The 16,308-nt window shown below is 35.0% G+C and overlaps 1 protein-coding gene across 9 annotated transcripts in view; it reads right to left on the reverse strand.

The window, feature by feature from the left end:
* The window catches only part of CLASP2 (cytoplasmic linker associated protein 2), a 151,135-nt gene that overhangs the window by 38,952 nt on the left and 95,875 nt on the right, over positions 1–16,308 (reverse strand). For 2 of the 9 annotated variants that reach the window (XM_010582297.1, XM_010582277.1), the window contains exons 18-23: positions 15,590–15,760; positions 12,325–12,348; positions 9,736–9,753; positions 7,693–7,794; positions 2,311–2,481; positions 1,246–1,353 (exon numbers count right to left, since the gene is read on the reverse strand). In XM_010582297.1, coding sequence (XP_010580599.1) covers positions 1,246–1,353; positions 2,311–2,481; positions 7,693–7,794; positions 9,736–9,753; positions 12,325–12,348; positions 15,590–15,760 — 594 coding nt within the window. The remainder of the gene's footprint in view (positions 1–1,245; positions 1,354–2,310; positions 2,482–7,692; positions 7,795–9,735; positions 9,754–12,324; positions 12,349–15,589; positions 15,761–16,308) is intronic. The other 7 variants (XM_010582335.1, XM_010582288.1, XM_010582327.1 and 4 more) reach the window with 4 other exon arrangements.

Raw genomic sequence — 16,308 nt, forward strand, 5'->3', positions numbered from 1 at the left:
ACTTGAACAAACAAAAGAAGAGGAATACGTACTGAAGAGTAACTCTGACAGAGATAAGCCAAAAAAGATCAGTTTCAGATACAATCTTAGAGACAGTTTTGTATTACCAAACAACCAAAAACCCCACCCACCCACCCCAAACCCCCAATATCTAAAAAGACTTTTATCAAAATTTACTACCAACTTTGTAGTAACGTTGACAAGGATACATGGAGAAGAGAAGCTTCCCTAATCCTTAGCCAACAACATGTTAAAGTAATTATAAGCTAATGTTCCTATGCCTTATTGACATTTCAGAAACAGACAACAGCTTGACAATATTGAAAAATCTTTTAAGTGTCAGGCCAATAAGCTGAAATACTAAGTGAAACGAAACTTTTGCTTATAGCAGCTCTAGAAATGAGGACTGAATGTGACTATGCATGTGTGAATGTTAAAAGTTTTCAATTCCTCTTCTTCCCTATGTAACAACAGCTGCTACTTCAATTACTTACCACTTGTTCTACACAGATTAAAAGTAAACTTCAGAACTGTACTTTGTTCATCTACTTGTATAAGGACTTTGCTACTCGCCATTTTCAGAAAAGGAAAAGCAGCCTCTGAATACACTTCTGCTTCGGGAGATTGGTCCCTTACCTTCACCATCATATTTACTTACTTTAATAGCAAAAATTTACAATTTTTATTATTTTTCACATAACACAGTGATGACAATATAGCTAAGGAGACATAAAAGGAAGCGTATTTTCGTTTTATACACCAAAATGATTCATTGTCTAGGGAGCAATTTTGAACAACAGCAGACCCTGGCTGTTGATGCGAGGAAAGGCAGAGGAGAGGATGACAGCCACATACTATTCTTTGCTCTAGCTGGTCAGCGAGAAATGGATTATCTAACTGCACCCAAGCAATGAGTACTATAATAAAAGGAGAAACACATAATTGCAAAAAACTTTCCAAAAGTGGAATTGCCCTTTCAAAAAAAGCATCTAGACACTGTGTATCACACACCTTTCCAGACTTGGCATTCAAGATAAGACTAACACTAGCAAAGAATTTATTTTTCAAGTGTGCAACCCATTCACACATTGGTCAATTCTCCATCCAAGTAAGTGGTGAGTGAGCCAAAGGAAGGGAAAATAATGGTGGCCAGCTACAAGCTAAATGAAGGAGGCATGGTTTCGTTAGGTGCAAATAATAAAGGGCAAAGACAGCCATGCACAACAAGGGGCTCTGAGTACTTACCAAGGGGTGGAAAAGAGCGGACAGGGCTTGTGTCCCTGCTACTTTCACGGCTGGCCTCCCGACTGCAGCCCTGACTCACACTAGGCCGAGGAATGCGGCTGCCTCGTGCTAGTATGATTCAGGGTACAGACAAACAGCAGCACAGAAGGGAGAAGACATAAGAAAAGTTGCAGTTTTAATGCAATTCTGTTTTGCAATAAGATCAAAGATGTATTCCTACGAAGAGACACTGACAATTATGCCATATTGTAAGTCATAACTGTTTCCACATACTTTCTTGATTGTGCTGGATTACACTAAGTGTAGCCAGTTCAATGAAATTATTTCTTCACACAGCTAAAAATGGGGCTTTACCAACTCTTTACAGAATGGTTAAAAAACCTCTTGAAAAGGATGGAGGGGAAATAAGCAACAAAAAATATGAACAGAGTATCGATTCAGAATTTGTGCTCAAGATCAAGTGAATCAACAGTAATGCAAATGAAAAAACACACAGCTTTCCGAAGAAGGAAAACAAAGTTAATACAGCTAAGGTAAAAATCAAAATACAAAACAAAGAACAGCAATGCCATTAAAATCAACTGATATTTTTCAATAATATTGTTTGTAATGAAGTGCAATCAGATTATACCATGAGGTTTAAGTAGTATGACACTCATTTTTGTATCACAGAAGTATAGCACATGCACGCACACATACGTAGAAGACTCACAAAAGTAATGAAGAAAATAATCTTTTCAAAATGGTATCACACCTCCATTCAATGCATGTGGGTATTTTGGGGGTGGGGATAAGAAGTGAAGAAAAGTGAAAGAGGTAAGGAAGACAGGGAAGTGAGGAAAAGAACAACTACTGCATTCTGACAGCAAAAAAACCAGTTTCAGCTTAAATTTAAAACTGTCTTGTACATCAAAGACTAGCCTCAGAAAACAGGTACGGTTTAGATTTTTATTGATATGTATTCTTGCTTTATCAACTGCCTATAATTAAATGCAAACTGTAGATATCCAGCACTTGAAGTAAGAAGGGCTATAAAGAAACCAAGAGTTAGTCAGCGATTCTTACCTACTGACAATCTAGAAGGACTAGCTTCTCTGCTGCATCCCTGACTTCGTGGGATTTTGCTTCGTTTTTGTGCAGTTGCAGGATTCACTAACACTCTCTGAACTCCTGTGTTCATAGTGGAAAGTGTGGTTGTTGTCAAAACTCTTCCAGGAGACCCAGATCTACTGCCAGCTGAAGGCAAAATGAATAAATATAAGTAACAGCATAGAAGATAAACAACCATGGTTAAAAAGAGAAAATGCTTAAAGTTAGTAGGAAAATGGTGGTAGATTGAAATGGTCTGGAAAAACTTACAAGGTAAAAATGTGAGATAGAAAACCCTGGTCCACGTTCTTACAGCACTACTTACAAGGCAGATAAAATTATCAATGCAAGGAAGCACTTGACATGGTATTTAGCACTAGATATGCTCAAGATACCATAAATATTATTTCTAGTCTTCCTCAACAGTTCCAATGTCCCCAACATGAACGAACATTGGTGTGTTCATTTCTTAAGCTACATGGTCTCACTAATCACATTTTCTATTAAAAAAGAAAATAAAAGAACTGCTATAAAGCTAAAGGGAGCAACTTTAAACTGGTTATTTCATAATTACCCCAGCTCTTCCAATGCAACCAATGTTATAATTAAATAACATTATTTTCCTAACATTTAAACTCTTCTTCCTTGCTTTTAAAAGCATGGGGTCTTCAAGCACTACTCTCTGATAAGTTAAATAAAATGTCACTGAAGACAATTAAAATACTCATGTTCATTTCTGTGGAGGTTACCCCACAAATTCAAAGAAAATCTTCAATTAGTTTTAAACAAACGAAAAAATTATCAAGACTTAAGTGTCTTATATTTTTATTAATCAAAACTGCACATTACTAAGTGCTATAAATGTTCATTTCAACACACTGTACTCACTACCAGAAACTGGTCACTGATTCCTAACTTTGGTATTTTAGTTACAGAAAATTTAAGTTGTAAGCTCTAACAAAGAACCCATTCTTCTCTAGTTATAACCAATTTATGCCACCGATATAAAGATATTGTTTCCAGCTGCAGAATTCAAGAAGTCTGACCAAATAAAAAGCAAAACATAATTTTAACCAAGGTCAGTTACATACAGATACGAACATTTCATTAATCTTTCAAAAATAATCAGGTAACTGTATGACCACAGCTATGCGATCGAATCTATAGACTTAACATGCAACATCTCAAGTGAGTGTCATGGGTTACTTTTTATGTGGCACATTTAAAAAGGATACAAGTTGATTAAAGCTTGACTATATGGGAAAAGAAAGAAAATCCTAAACAAAACATATGCTGAGTGGAAGGGAGAGAACTAAAACAATGTACCATGCATATACTTTCAGATTCATTGTTTGAATTCAAACTTGAAATGATTATTCGCAAAATCCCTTTTCCAAACTATGGACCTATTCAGCAGAAATGATAAATAAAATATTACACAGCCTGGAAAAAACAAGCATAACTGCTAGAGCAAAAAAAGAATAGACAAATCTATAAAACTGCTGTGGTCTGCAAAAATTAAGGGTTTGGCAGTTTCTTCCTATCAGGGGATTTCCACTTAAGACCTGATAGTACTATGCTTTCTTCCTAACCTCCAATATTTTATATCTCTTTAAAACAATGACAATATTGTAAAAGTTTTCACTGCACCAGAGACTTTTAAAAGATTTTCTTCAATAGGTCAGAAACCTGAAAAACGTACTCTTCTCAGAATACACAGAAAAAATGCAACCTCTCATTCTAATACGTTATTTATCTTTCTATTGTCTGAGCTGCAAAGTGAACCACTATAGCATAAATAAACCAAATGAAGCTTAATATCCTCAAAATATTATGCTAATAACAACATTGGCATAGTGTTGTCAGTACTACCACCTGTAGCAGATTTAAGTGAACTGAATGATGAAAGAAGGATTACTTAAAACAGTATTCCAAAATGACAAAACCCTCCCATCTCTACTGCCTTCTAAATAAGGATTACATCCAATTAGGTAAGTGCAGCACATGGAAAAAAGCGAGCCAGAATTTCTGCTGAATAGGGTCCTTAAATGAGACATGTCAAACAGGTGATCAAACAATGATGTATACACAAATTCTGTAGACTCTTACCACCAATGGGGTTAGCAGACTGTGATCCTGAACAAGTGTAAAGGCAGAATTAGGGTAGGGGTTTATAATCCATGAAGAGGGAGGGAGCAGAGCAGATTAAAAAATGGATGGCAAATGGAAATAAGAAAGCTTTAGTCATTTCACACAGGAAAAAAAGCCACAAGGGGGTTATGCTAAAGCAGTGCTTTCAAGTAGCTTCCACAGTTGAAGAACTAAACTCAGATGCTCTATGTATAAAGCAGATGAAGCAAAGCTGCACAAGCAAATTACAATTCTTCAGCTTTCTAATCAAGAACTGGATAATACTGAAGAATTAAATTTCAATTAAACATGAAACTGTAGCCTTCATATTACTTTAAAAGAATATTACATTGCCAAAAAGCTTCAAGAAGTTTAACAGCTGAACGAAAATTACATACAAGGCCAAAATGTGGTTTTTGGTTTTTTGTTTTTTTTTTAATTGAGACAGACAGTAAAGGAACTAAGCTGCAGGTGCAGTGGATGACAAAAAAAAAAACAACTCACAATGGCACAACTGAAAAGACTTGCATAGAATTTCAGGTTTTCCTCTTTAAAATTAATCTGAAGTATAAAAGGAAGAATTTTTTGCCATTCAGAAATCTAATTCTTTTTCTCTGAATGAAGATTATAATGCAATTTAGCACACCTTGCTGAATTACCTGACAATCAAACAGGAAGGGAAAGGAAAAAAAATGGAACAATTTTTTTCCATAGATAAGAATAAAATAATGAGCTATAGATTGTATATGCATTTCTTTTACATTACAATTTAAAAATAGAAGAGGAAGAGTAAAGGGCTTCCAAAACCCTAAAAAAGTATCTTTTGTAAAAGCATTCAAATTTGCAAGTCTTTCACAAAATGATCTTTGAACAAAAGTGCTAAACAGTTGTAACCCTAAATTTACAAAAGCATCTGTGTTACAGTGTTTTTTTTTTAAAATAAAAGCTTAAATCTAATATGAAGCCATTTTCCCCACTATAAGCTGGGGAACTAAAACAATCCCCTGTACGGAAACATCAAGCATCTCGCTCCCTACAATGCTGTGAAAATTTTCAGTCACAAGGAGGATCACCCAAATAGCTGGCATACAGTGCCTGACAATTCTCCTTCACCTGTCCATTTATATTTGTCCTGTTTATCTTCCTTAAAACATCTCAGAATTCTTGTTCTCCCCCACTGACAGGTTATAATGAGCTATCTGAAGCCATCAGTTCTGAGCAGAAGTAGTAATAAAAGGCTGTAAAGGTGCATTCATGCATTTAATTTTCACACATCATCACATGTAGACAAATCTAGTTATTTCAGTATCAACTTATCTCTTTAGACATTAATACCATGCAAAAATGAATTCTCTTGGAAAAGAAAAATTGTCATTATTAGTAAAACAAAACTGAAAAACTTCAGTTTGTTTCCCTGAATATACAGGCAGTTTAATTAATATTAAATGACGATGATCATCACAAAAGTCTTATATTGCTACCTGAATTTAACCTCTCCCCCAAACAGTTTATCAAACACCTTAACTTTTTAAGAATTTACCAAATCTATTCAATGTATGAAGTTATTTTCAAAAAGCTGATTTCAGAACTTTCCCAATACTAATGGAAAGAGCGTTACAGACACTGCTTACAGCTTTTCATAAAGGGAAAAAGTGATTTGGCAGGACTGTTACCTCCCCTCCTTAAATTATTAATCCAAATATTCTTTGCTTATGATATAGTATAGTCATCTTAACACTGAAAACATAAAACAAGTTTTGCACAACCTTTGTCGCAGCAAATAACTAGACTTTATTTTCAAGCTCTCATCCCACAAACACTTGTGGCATTAGAGCACTGTCAAAGCAAATAATGACTTGAAAGAATTACTGTTATTGGATTTTATTATTTTATATTTATCTGTTCAGATTTTTTTAAAGTTTTATTTCACATAACCTGCAAGCATTGGATCAGGTTTGATACAACTGTATTTTTGGAAAATGAAGTAATGCAAAATTGTATGGTAAGTACTCTAAGAGGAAAAAACCCACAAAACTCTTTTACCTGCTTTTTTAACCTCAAAAGTCATTCTATTTATGATAAATGCAGTCAATGCTATGAAGATAAAAGTTACTGCCATTAAACACTGAATTAAGGGCTTTTATTAAAAGAAAGTGGATATGGTTACTGATAGCAAAATAATTGTATTGGAAAATTCAAAACCCGTATAATTAACTGGGTTTATAACATTAGACCTGACATACTATAGGACTGGTTAATTTATTTTAATTTTATTGTTAACTTGTCTTCCTTTCATTAATTTCTTTGCATTTTACTTGATTAGAGAAAGATGAGAATCTGAAAACACTACAGAGCTTAATGAGATGTCATCTGCTGGAGACATCAGATGTGTGAACAAATTGCTGTAGGTCAGCCAGTGCCAAAGAATGTGAGATAATCAGGTCTTATTAATTAATGACAGAGTGCTCAGCTAGACTGGAAATTTTGCATTTGCTTTCGTTTCTAAACAGACACAGAAAATTACTGTGGATTAGCTGACATACAGTAAATTGCTTGTTTTAACCCTTTGATTCAATATAGGCTAAGTAACTTACTATAAAGTTAGGATTTAGTATTTTTACTCCAAAGAAGAGTTAAGTAAAGGTAACAGCTGTAATACAAAAAGAGGAGTATATATATCCAAAAGCTAGAGTAGTGCCTAGCTTAAAATAAAAATATGTATTTCTGGCTGAAAAATAAGACTTTTTGAAAAATGAAAAATTAGGTTTTGCAGGTAACACTGAGGACACCATCGAGCCTACCTATTCTTCTGTATTACACATCCATGTGTCATATGTAACTGACCGAAATTTACTGGTGTTTCATGTTGGGGAGGTCAGAAAGGGGGGAAAAGAATGTTGAGAAGTTATAATTGAAGACAGAATTTAAGATTAGACTTCATTTCCTGTTACTTTATCTAATTTAATTGCCAAACTAAGACCTAACCTAGTATTTTGCCCAGAGAAAAACAACATGAATTAGAAAAGCATGCAAATACCACTGACCCAAAACACTGAAAAAAATACCTTCATTTTTGTCTGGCGATGATGAACCTAAGGCACAGAACAACAACTCAGTATGTAGCTTTTTTTTTTTAAATTAACTTTGACTGTAGCCATTGGTCAATGAATATATGCTTGAGCATTTGGCCTCTTTATCAGGTATAACTGACAAACAGAAAATACATACGCTGAGACTGTGACACCACTTTGGTTCTACTCCGTCCTCTGGAATCTGTTTTAGAATTTCCAATACCAACAGAAGGTGTTGAAAGCTTTGTTCGTACACGACCTATAAAAGAAATATGGCATTAAATCAGTTTTTCACAGTAATGTAGAAAGCAAAGTATCAGTAGCATTTACTAATATTTTCTTAAGTTTCCGTAGATAAAAAAGAAGCATAACGTAACTCAATTGGTGAAAATTCGCTTGGGATAATTAGTAGAAATTTGAACACCTTGAAGGACTTATAGTTGAGGAATCAAAATACTTATCCTCTGATGCTACATGTTTCAGTAAGCAATTTACACATTATCATTTAAACACCCTGAACTAGCTAGGTAGTTTTTGCTTCCTACATAAATAGGTTGATTACATTAAAAAAAGGGAAGTTTATTAAATATAATACGCAACACATGTGCTAATGTTGCTATATCAGGTACAGTCTTCTCATGATTACTTGTGGTTGTAATTATACTTCCACTGCCATGAAACTACAAAAATTATGTTGAATATGTTCTGAGGTTTCTTCCTAACTTCACTCCTCTTTTTAGAAATCTAAACACCAGCCTTCCTATTACTGAAGGTTCTACTGTTTTCCTGGCCACAGTCATATCGACTTCTACAGTATTGCCCAAGCCTTTTACAGCATTTTGCTTAGACTGAGTACACTTAAGTACTTCTCAGTGACGACATGATATAAGGAAATACCAGTCTCCTCAACAGATAGAAAGGCTGAGGAAGAGACAGATTAAACTGAGTATCTACAACTAAAACAATAGATTCACTTCTCTCTAGAATGCCAAACCATCTTGGTTTTGGGTTAGATCTTTCTGCATTATTAGCCATGTTCCTCATAACATCGAGAGTATACAATGAAATTACAAAAGAAAGGAAGACCCCAGTTGGATGAATCATAGGTAACTGAAAGGTTATTCATAAAAGAAAATACTAGAGTTGTATACTACATTTCCAGCCTCTCAAACAACAGAAAAATGAAACAAAAACCAAAACCATGCTAACCATAATTCTTACAAGGTGCAAGAACAAAACCCAAAAAGCTTGTACAGGGTGGATCTAGCTCAACAATAATCCACTTTTAGAAACAGCATAATTAAAATGTTTTCTAGACAAGTAGAGTCAATATTTGACCCAGAAGAATTAAGTACACAGACTATTATTTAGTTCTAGCCTGTTTAGGCTTTCCACAGCAGAATTTGGAGACCAACCAAGTTAATATTATTCATCCAAGTAGAGGGAATAGCCATAGATGAGAGTCTATAAGAAGAGAATCAGGATAAAGGATGTTATTCACTAAACTATTAGAAAGTAATATGCTAGCAAGAACGGTTAGATTAACTAGTCCAAACTCTACTAGTTATCCCCGTGCAATGGCAATGTTTTCCCACTGAGTGCTGTGAGACTGCAAGGCATGTAACCGCGTTCAGAATTTGGCCCAAAAACTTAGGAATACAGAGTGCCACTATTTTGATACTATGTTAAATTATCGCTTGGAACCTGGTTCAATATTATCAAAGTAAAAATAAAGTTTGTATTTGTGAGGCAAATGAACTGTTAACTCACTTGGAGTGTCTACATCCATTCACTAATGACAGGTTTAAATGTTAATAGTGTACTGAAAATGAATTCCCAAGTCTCAAAGAGATGGATAATAGTAGCACCTGCTTCCCAGAGTGTGAACACATTTGATGAAATTTTCTGTGATAAGATTTGCTTTAAAAAACAAATGCAAAATTATAAAGCTCCTATATTTTCACACTAAAAATGTTAAGCAATGACACTTCTACTGCAGATGAGTACTTGAGAATTAAAACACAAGCAAAAGAATTTTAAAAATACTACATGACAACCAAGTATTAGATGCATAAGCTATCTGGAATTATGAACCTCCACAAAGCCCCAGAAAGACCACATTCTACTTTTAAAGCTTAATTTGTATCAATGAAAATATGAAGCTGAAAATATTAGCTATTCTAACAAAATATTTTCTTACCATCTTCAGAAGCTGTTCCTAAACAGAAAAAATAACAAAATACATGATATTCCAAACAATACTGTGTCTCTCCAATTCCTTTTTGAGATTAATCTTATGAATTTTGACAAATTTTGTCAAGCCAAGAGGTCTAAAGCTTTTATGTTGCAACTCCTTTATTGAACTGAAGCAAAATTATCAAGAAACATCCACACTACACTGTTAGTGATTTACAAGAACACAATATATAACACTGCCTTCCAAACTTATGAAACCACACAAAAAAAAAAATCAATAGAAAAAAATATCTATGAGGTAAGTCAACAAAATGACATGTACAGATCAAAACAGACAGTAAAAGTATTTTAGTGCAAGCTCTTCTGAAAATATAAAACATACTATCATAAATTATCTCAGAGAGAAACACAAGGACAGCGTTTCCCACACTGGACAGTGATAATTTGATACGAACTGCCAGCAAGGAGGATTTCTCTGAATTTAATCCATGATTACTCTGAAGATCTATATGCACAAGATCAAGTTTTGCTCAGAGAAGTGGAAGTAACATGAGCTTGCTGAAACCAGATCGCACTTGAACAAGTATGCCGAGCTTAACAGGGCTTGATTATGACAAAATGAGAGTCGGACAAATCTTTTTACTGACATCGGTACCTAGGAATTGATGGGAAGCTATCTAACAGCAGTCCTTCCTAACTCAAAGTTCCTTTGAAACAAATCTGATTATGGAATAAAATATATATTAGTAACGACAAAAAAAGTTAAATGCCTCAAAAAAAAAATCAAAGACTATTTCAGTTTTTGTTTTTACTCTCTGCCATTTCTGCCTTGTAAGAGAACTACAATGATTAAAATGTCTGTTAGTGTCTTTGGCTAGCCTGAACTTAACTTTCTCAGCAAATCTGGTTATTGCTTTCTCATATTATCTTATCTTCAAGGCAATATTTTTAAAAACTCCCTCTAGAAAGTTAATTCAGTGTGAATTTCCATGCTTCTTCACAAAAATCCATTACAGTAATACATATGTAGGAGTGCCTCAGAGTTTTCCAGATCAAATTTGCCAGTCTGTATTAAAAAAAACCCCCAAACTCTAAACTACCCCCACCCCCCCAATCCAACATTCTTCCAGAGCTGGATCTTGGAAGGCAGGTTCTATGCAACACCTAAGCCAGGCTAACAGATAGTTGCTCCTGAAAGGGGGTGGGGTGGGTGTGTGTGTTCTGCTTCGCCACCCTTGCGCTACCACCTGGTTTGGATGGCTAAAGGCTCACTGTCAGCTCCAAAAGCTAATTAACAGAATACTATTCACTTTTGTTTATGCAATCAGTTTTCTGATCAGTTTTCTGACTACTGGTCTGAAGAAAAGAAAAATCCTGTACACGTGGCCCTAAGAACCTTTATTACTGGTGATAACATGCATAAGCTCAAGTGTTCAGCACAGACAGTTATAAATAAATCCTACTGTATACAACATAAGGCAATCTGTTATGGAAATAAGCGAGACAGACACTACTACACTGTACAATCTCCCCTCATTTTATTAAAGTAGGCTGGCCATCTGCAATACTCAAAAAGGGCTCAAATTCTTCCAAAAAGTATCTCTCATAGAACTCATCTGTGCTTTAAAATTATTCAGGATTCTGGGTTTTAGAGATTTACCTTCTTACTGTTTTCATTTCTATGAAAAATATCGCCTGCTTTGCTTCCAGTAAACTACTCATTCTTCAAAACATGTACTGTTTAATAAACACTTGACAAGAATTATTATGTAAGTAGCAAACATAACTGACTTGTTAAGTGTTCCCCAGCAATAAATTAGAACTAGAATTATCAGGCACCAAGCTGGGACTCTGTCACTTTATTATATGGGAAGCATTACTTACACCTGAAAAAGACAACTGTTATGAGAAGCCTGATTCTCAACTGCTTTGCAGTTAGGATAAAAATATATGACAATTCCCTCCATGTGTTTAGCAGCACAGCAAATTAAGAAAAAAGAGGCACTAAAACTTAGCTGGAATACTTGGTAATCTGTTTTACCAGGTAGGTGGTCTTAACAAATTATTCTTTAATAGAATTACATTTTATTACAGGATTTACAGGCACGTAAAGTTTTGTTGCTAGACTAGATTTTGATAGAGTACTTCTGAAAGAGAAGATTTAGTTTTACTTTTTAAACGAAATCCTTAATAATGTGGCCAGGCACCTTCTGCTCTCCCATTGCTGTTCTGCCAAGAAGTCAAAAAATTTTACTTTATAGGTAAAACTATGAAACATGATGGAACTAGAGCTCATTTTAAAAAGCATGTATTGATTATAAAATTGCTCTGTAATTAATAGAGTTTTTAAAAAACAGGAGTAACATCCAATTTCTGATAAAGTTTATGTTGCTGATACAGAACAATCAAAAATGTTGACAAATACAGCAATAACACAATATACGTTAAGACATCAAGATTACATGGGGTTAATGAAAACAGCATAGTATTTTGTTAATGAACAGACAAATATATTAAACGTCAGTAATTTTACATAAAAGACACTGTATTAAATACTTAATAGAATCAGAGGACAGACTAAACAATTTCTTACCATCCATCTTGTCAGAAGTATCCTCTTTGTTGAAAAAGCAGGCAAAGAAACATGGAAAACTTAGTGTGTTAGAATAAAGGTGTTCACAGCAGAGTCATAAAACATTAATTAAGGAAAATACATTAATATTAAATACAGCAGACATCTTCTTTATCTAATTCATGCATGTATGAGCTACCTTAAGTAAAGTTGGTTTCTCTCAGTCCAAGGTACAAAATTACATAACAGGGTACAAGTACCCTGCACAGGGATGTCAAATCTCTCCATATTACTCAGATTTGTGCAAACCCTTACAATAAAATATTTATAAACTGTTTCATGCTTGGTGTCAACAGTTACTGAAGCATCAGTACGTATTTATATCATTACTGAACCACAATATTTCTATTTGTTATGAAATTTGCTACTGAGCATGAAGCCTCACCTGGGATAAGGGACAGGAGAGAAAAAGAGATCACAATAGAGACAGAGGACAAATGGGAGAAATTCCACTCTGTTTTAAAAGCTTTAAAGATTTACCAGTTCAGCTGGAAGGTAGTGCATACATATTCTGACAGTAACAATAAAAATTAAAATGTTTAGCATGAGACATCTTATAATTACAGCTCAAGCCTCCTCAGAAAGGACATTCATACTTAAGGATGTCAAAGATAGTCAACATTTAGCATAACTTAAGTAGATAGTGTTCTCATGCTTCTAGAACAGTCTTTAAAAAAAACCCAAACATAAATAAGCAAGAGTTCTATTAATAATAAAAAGGGAAAAGACAGGTGGAGACAACTATAGATTACTATGCTCACGAAATTGTGGTCCTCTGAGGCTCTAAATCTGGCAGCTGCTTAAGCAAAAGGTAGACATTTCTCTGTAAGTAAGGGTAAAAATGAAACTAAATTCAAGCTCCAGAGGAGACAATGTTATTTATTTTGGTATTGACTGCAACACCTGAGATGATGTGGAAAGCATTATGGAACTACAGTAACATTTTCTAGGCATTTTAGTATCATGGTCAGCATTATCTTGACAATTCTGTCATTTAAGTTGCCATATTTGGATTTAGTATAAACAACCCCCTTAAAATGAACAGAGGGGAGAAGTTTACAGATTAGCCTACTTTCTGAAACATGTCACTTGCTTGTATTCACACTCCATTCATTTTACCACTACCTTTTGAAAAATAAGAGCAAACAATATTTTGAGGTGGATTCCATAGTTAATTGATAGCCAAACACACAACCATCACACTCTCTACATAGGTAAGAGGGGACAGGTATGTGTCATTCAAATTACCTTAGCACTATTAAAAAACTTGTTAGGAGAACAAGCCAAGATCAATCAAGCAGTACTGCTTTTGTGTGACTGTAAACAAACCTTGGTCTCCTTGACTATCACTGCCCTTATATCATCTCTAACAGGATTTGACTTTACTGTACATGGCTAGTATCACATTATTTTGCCATTTCAAACTACCATTGTATTCTTCTCCACAAGTGACTGTGTCTGCTAGCACAGCAGAGCTTTCCAGCTACTCAAATCCTTCAAAAGAATATGACCTGGACGTACTGCCTATTTATTCCTCTCCCCCACCCCCACTCACCAAATCTATAAACTACAAAAGAGAATAAGCTATTTCTTTATTTCTGTTATTTTCCTGCATAAAGACACCATTATTTACTTCCCTGAAAACCTCAGTGCCCTTCTCAACCCTTGCTTACAAAATTCTGGGCATGAATCACATATTGCTTAAAATGTTCTGAAAGCAAACCAATACTCCAATCAAGAGCTAATTTTCTGTGAAACTCTTAACATCAAAATAGTCCCTTAATTTCAGCAGCATAAAGACGACAGACTAACAGAGAGAGATGTTTTGTTTGACTTTTTTTTTTCTTTCTATCACTGTCAGTTTTACTTCCCACAACAGCTGAACTCCAGCTTTGTCCAAGATTCAGAGTATATCCTGTTGCACACCAAACCAGACCAGGCAACACCCTGATCTTGGAGAATAATCATCCCACCTGTATCAGGCTTCTAGGCATTAAGCTAGGAGGCACTGAGAATACCTCAAGCAATAGCCAAGAGTATATCTCCTCCACCCATCAAAGTGAGCAGCCTAACTTTGGTGTCCCCACCTGCTACTCAGCAGGTTCTCTGACTCCCACCCCGTGGGCACTAGAGGGAGCCCAACACCCCGAATTACTATTTCAAGTAGCACACATTCCTTTTAGTCAGCATTGCTCATGCTCATAAACTTAATCCTAAAATTGATGATGTTCAAACCATTTCAAGCAGGCCTTGGTGACAAAAGAATCAACTCATGTAAAATAGTTTTTAACTTAAATTTTAAAAAGCAGAACAAAAAAACTTTGAAAACCATAGCCTAAGTGTATCCTAACATCTCCCCAAACACAAGCTAAATCAGAACTACACAGTTTCTCTGCCTCTTGTGATCATCTTCAGCAATACTGACATTAGGACATGTCTCCTTGGTGATCTAGCTGGCACATAAGCTGAGAAGAAAAAACTAACAGTTTTGCGAACACTGAACCTCACTCCCCCCATTGTTACCCCTACAGTATGAATAACCTAAAAAGAACAAAAAACCATGCCCGTATTCCTTTATTCTCCCCACTTAGTGGAGGTTCTAGCATCTACCACCACTATCAAATACTTTTTTCTGCACTCTTGTCATTTGTAGAACTTTCTATGTCTAACAGCAACTATTCCTACCAATGAAGACTGTCACCTAGATAAAAAAACATACACACAGTTCCAACAATATGCTTAGGAAGAAATCTATGAAATCAATGTTATATATTATTGTGTAAAACACTTCTGTACTACATGAAGAAGCCACCACTTACTGCCAGGATGTCTCTCTAGCATTGTTGTAAAATAGTCAGCTAAAGAGCTGAGAAAAATGGAAAATCTAGAGTCTTAACACTCATTTCCCTATTACTTCTAGAAACAAAGCAGCCATGATCACCATCTGCTGTTAAGTGAAGGTACCTCTCCTTCCAATATTCCACTCCAGATTAACACATTTAAAGATCATAGTATGGATACATTCTTTGCATTGGCATTCTTCCAGCACAAGAAAAATAAAACATTTAGGAAAGTTGGTAACTTACTTCAGAACACCTGCTCTTTTGCAATACTTGAATACTAATAAGAATGATGCCAATTTTTCAAATGTAGAAGTATTTTCCTGTACTTTTTGATCAAAAACCTCAAAAAATATTTCCCTGTATTGTAAAGATGTTTCCCTTACCTAGTGAAGCATAAGATCCTGGAGGTAGACCAGCTGCTGACAAGCGCCCAGCTCCAGCTGTCTGTCCAGCAGCATGGCGGGCCTTCGCACCTGCAGCAGCATTAACATCAATGTCGCTGCGAGACCTTTGCAGAGTTCCTAGGCTTGGAACACTTTTGCTGCTGCCTGAAACTAGAAAATTAAAAATATAAATAAATTTAGGAAATTAGTTGATAATGAATAAAATTAATTATGTTTAAAAGGTTAACATTTTCTACTACTGCAGCATACCTGCAAAAAGTACAGAAAACAATGTAAAAAAAGTGTAAGTCAAGTTAATATTAAATAAAGTGTCGTTAAGGTTAAGAAGCAAACTAGACCTGGTGTTGCCATGAAATTCAGATAAAGAACAGTTTATTTTACAGTAGTATTTATCTTCATAGAGCATGAAACTTCAGCATTATTTAATACAAGCTATGTGCTCCCACCCTAGTACAAGTTACATAAAAAGTTCAGAATTATACGATTTATTACATTATTGAATGCTTCACAAACATAAGGAAATCCACAGCACCCCTTGTGATACTGAGGTAAGATAATATTCCCACACTTCAGCTAAGATGAAGCCACAAGGAAGCTGAATGCATACCATGAATTGCTTTAGGGTCTAATCTTCTGTGAAGTATTTTTACATTCACTTCCAATTATTTACTGAATATTAACTGTTCACGTCAGTTAAT

This window comes from Haliaeetus leucocephalus, unplaced genomic scaffold (assembly GCF_000737465.1).
Source record: "Haliaeetus leucocephalus isolate CR32 unplaced genomic scaffold, Haliaeetus_leucocephalus-4.0 Scaffold83, whole genome shotgun sequence".
Taxonomy (NCBI): Eukaryota; Metazoa; Chordata; class Aves; order Accipitriformes; family Accipitridae; genus Haliaeetus; species Haliaeetus leucocephalus.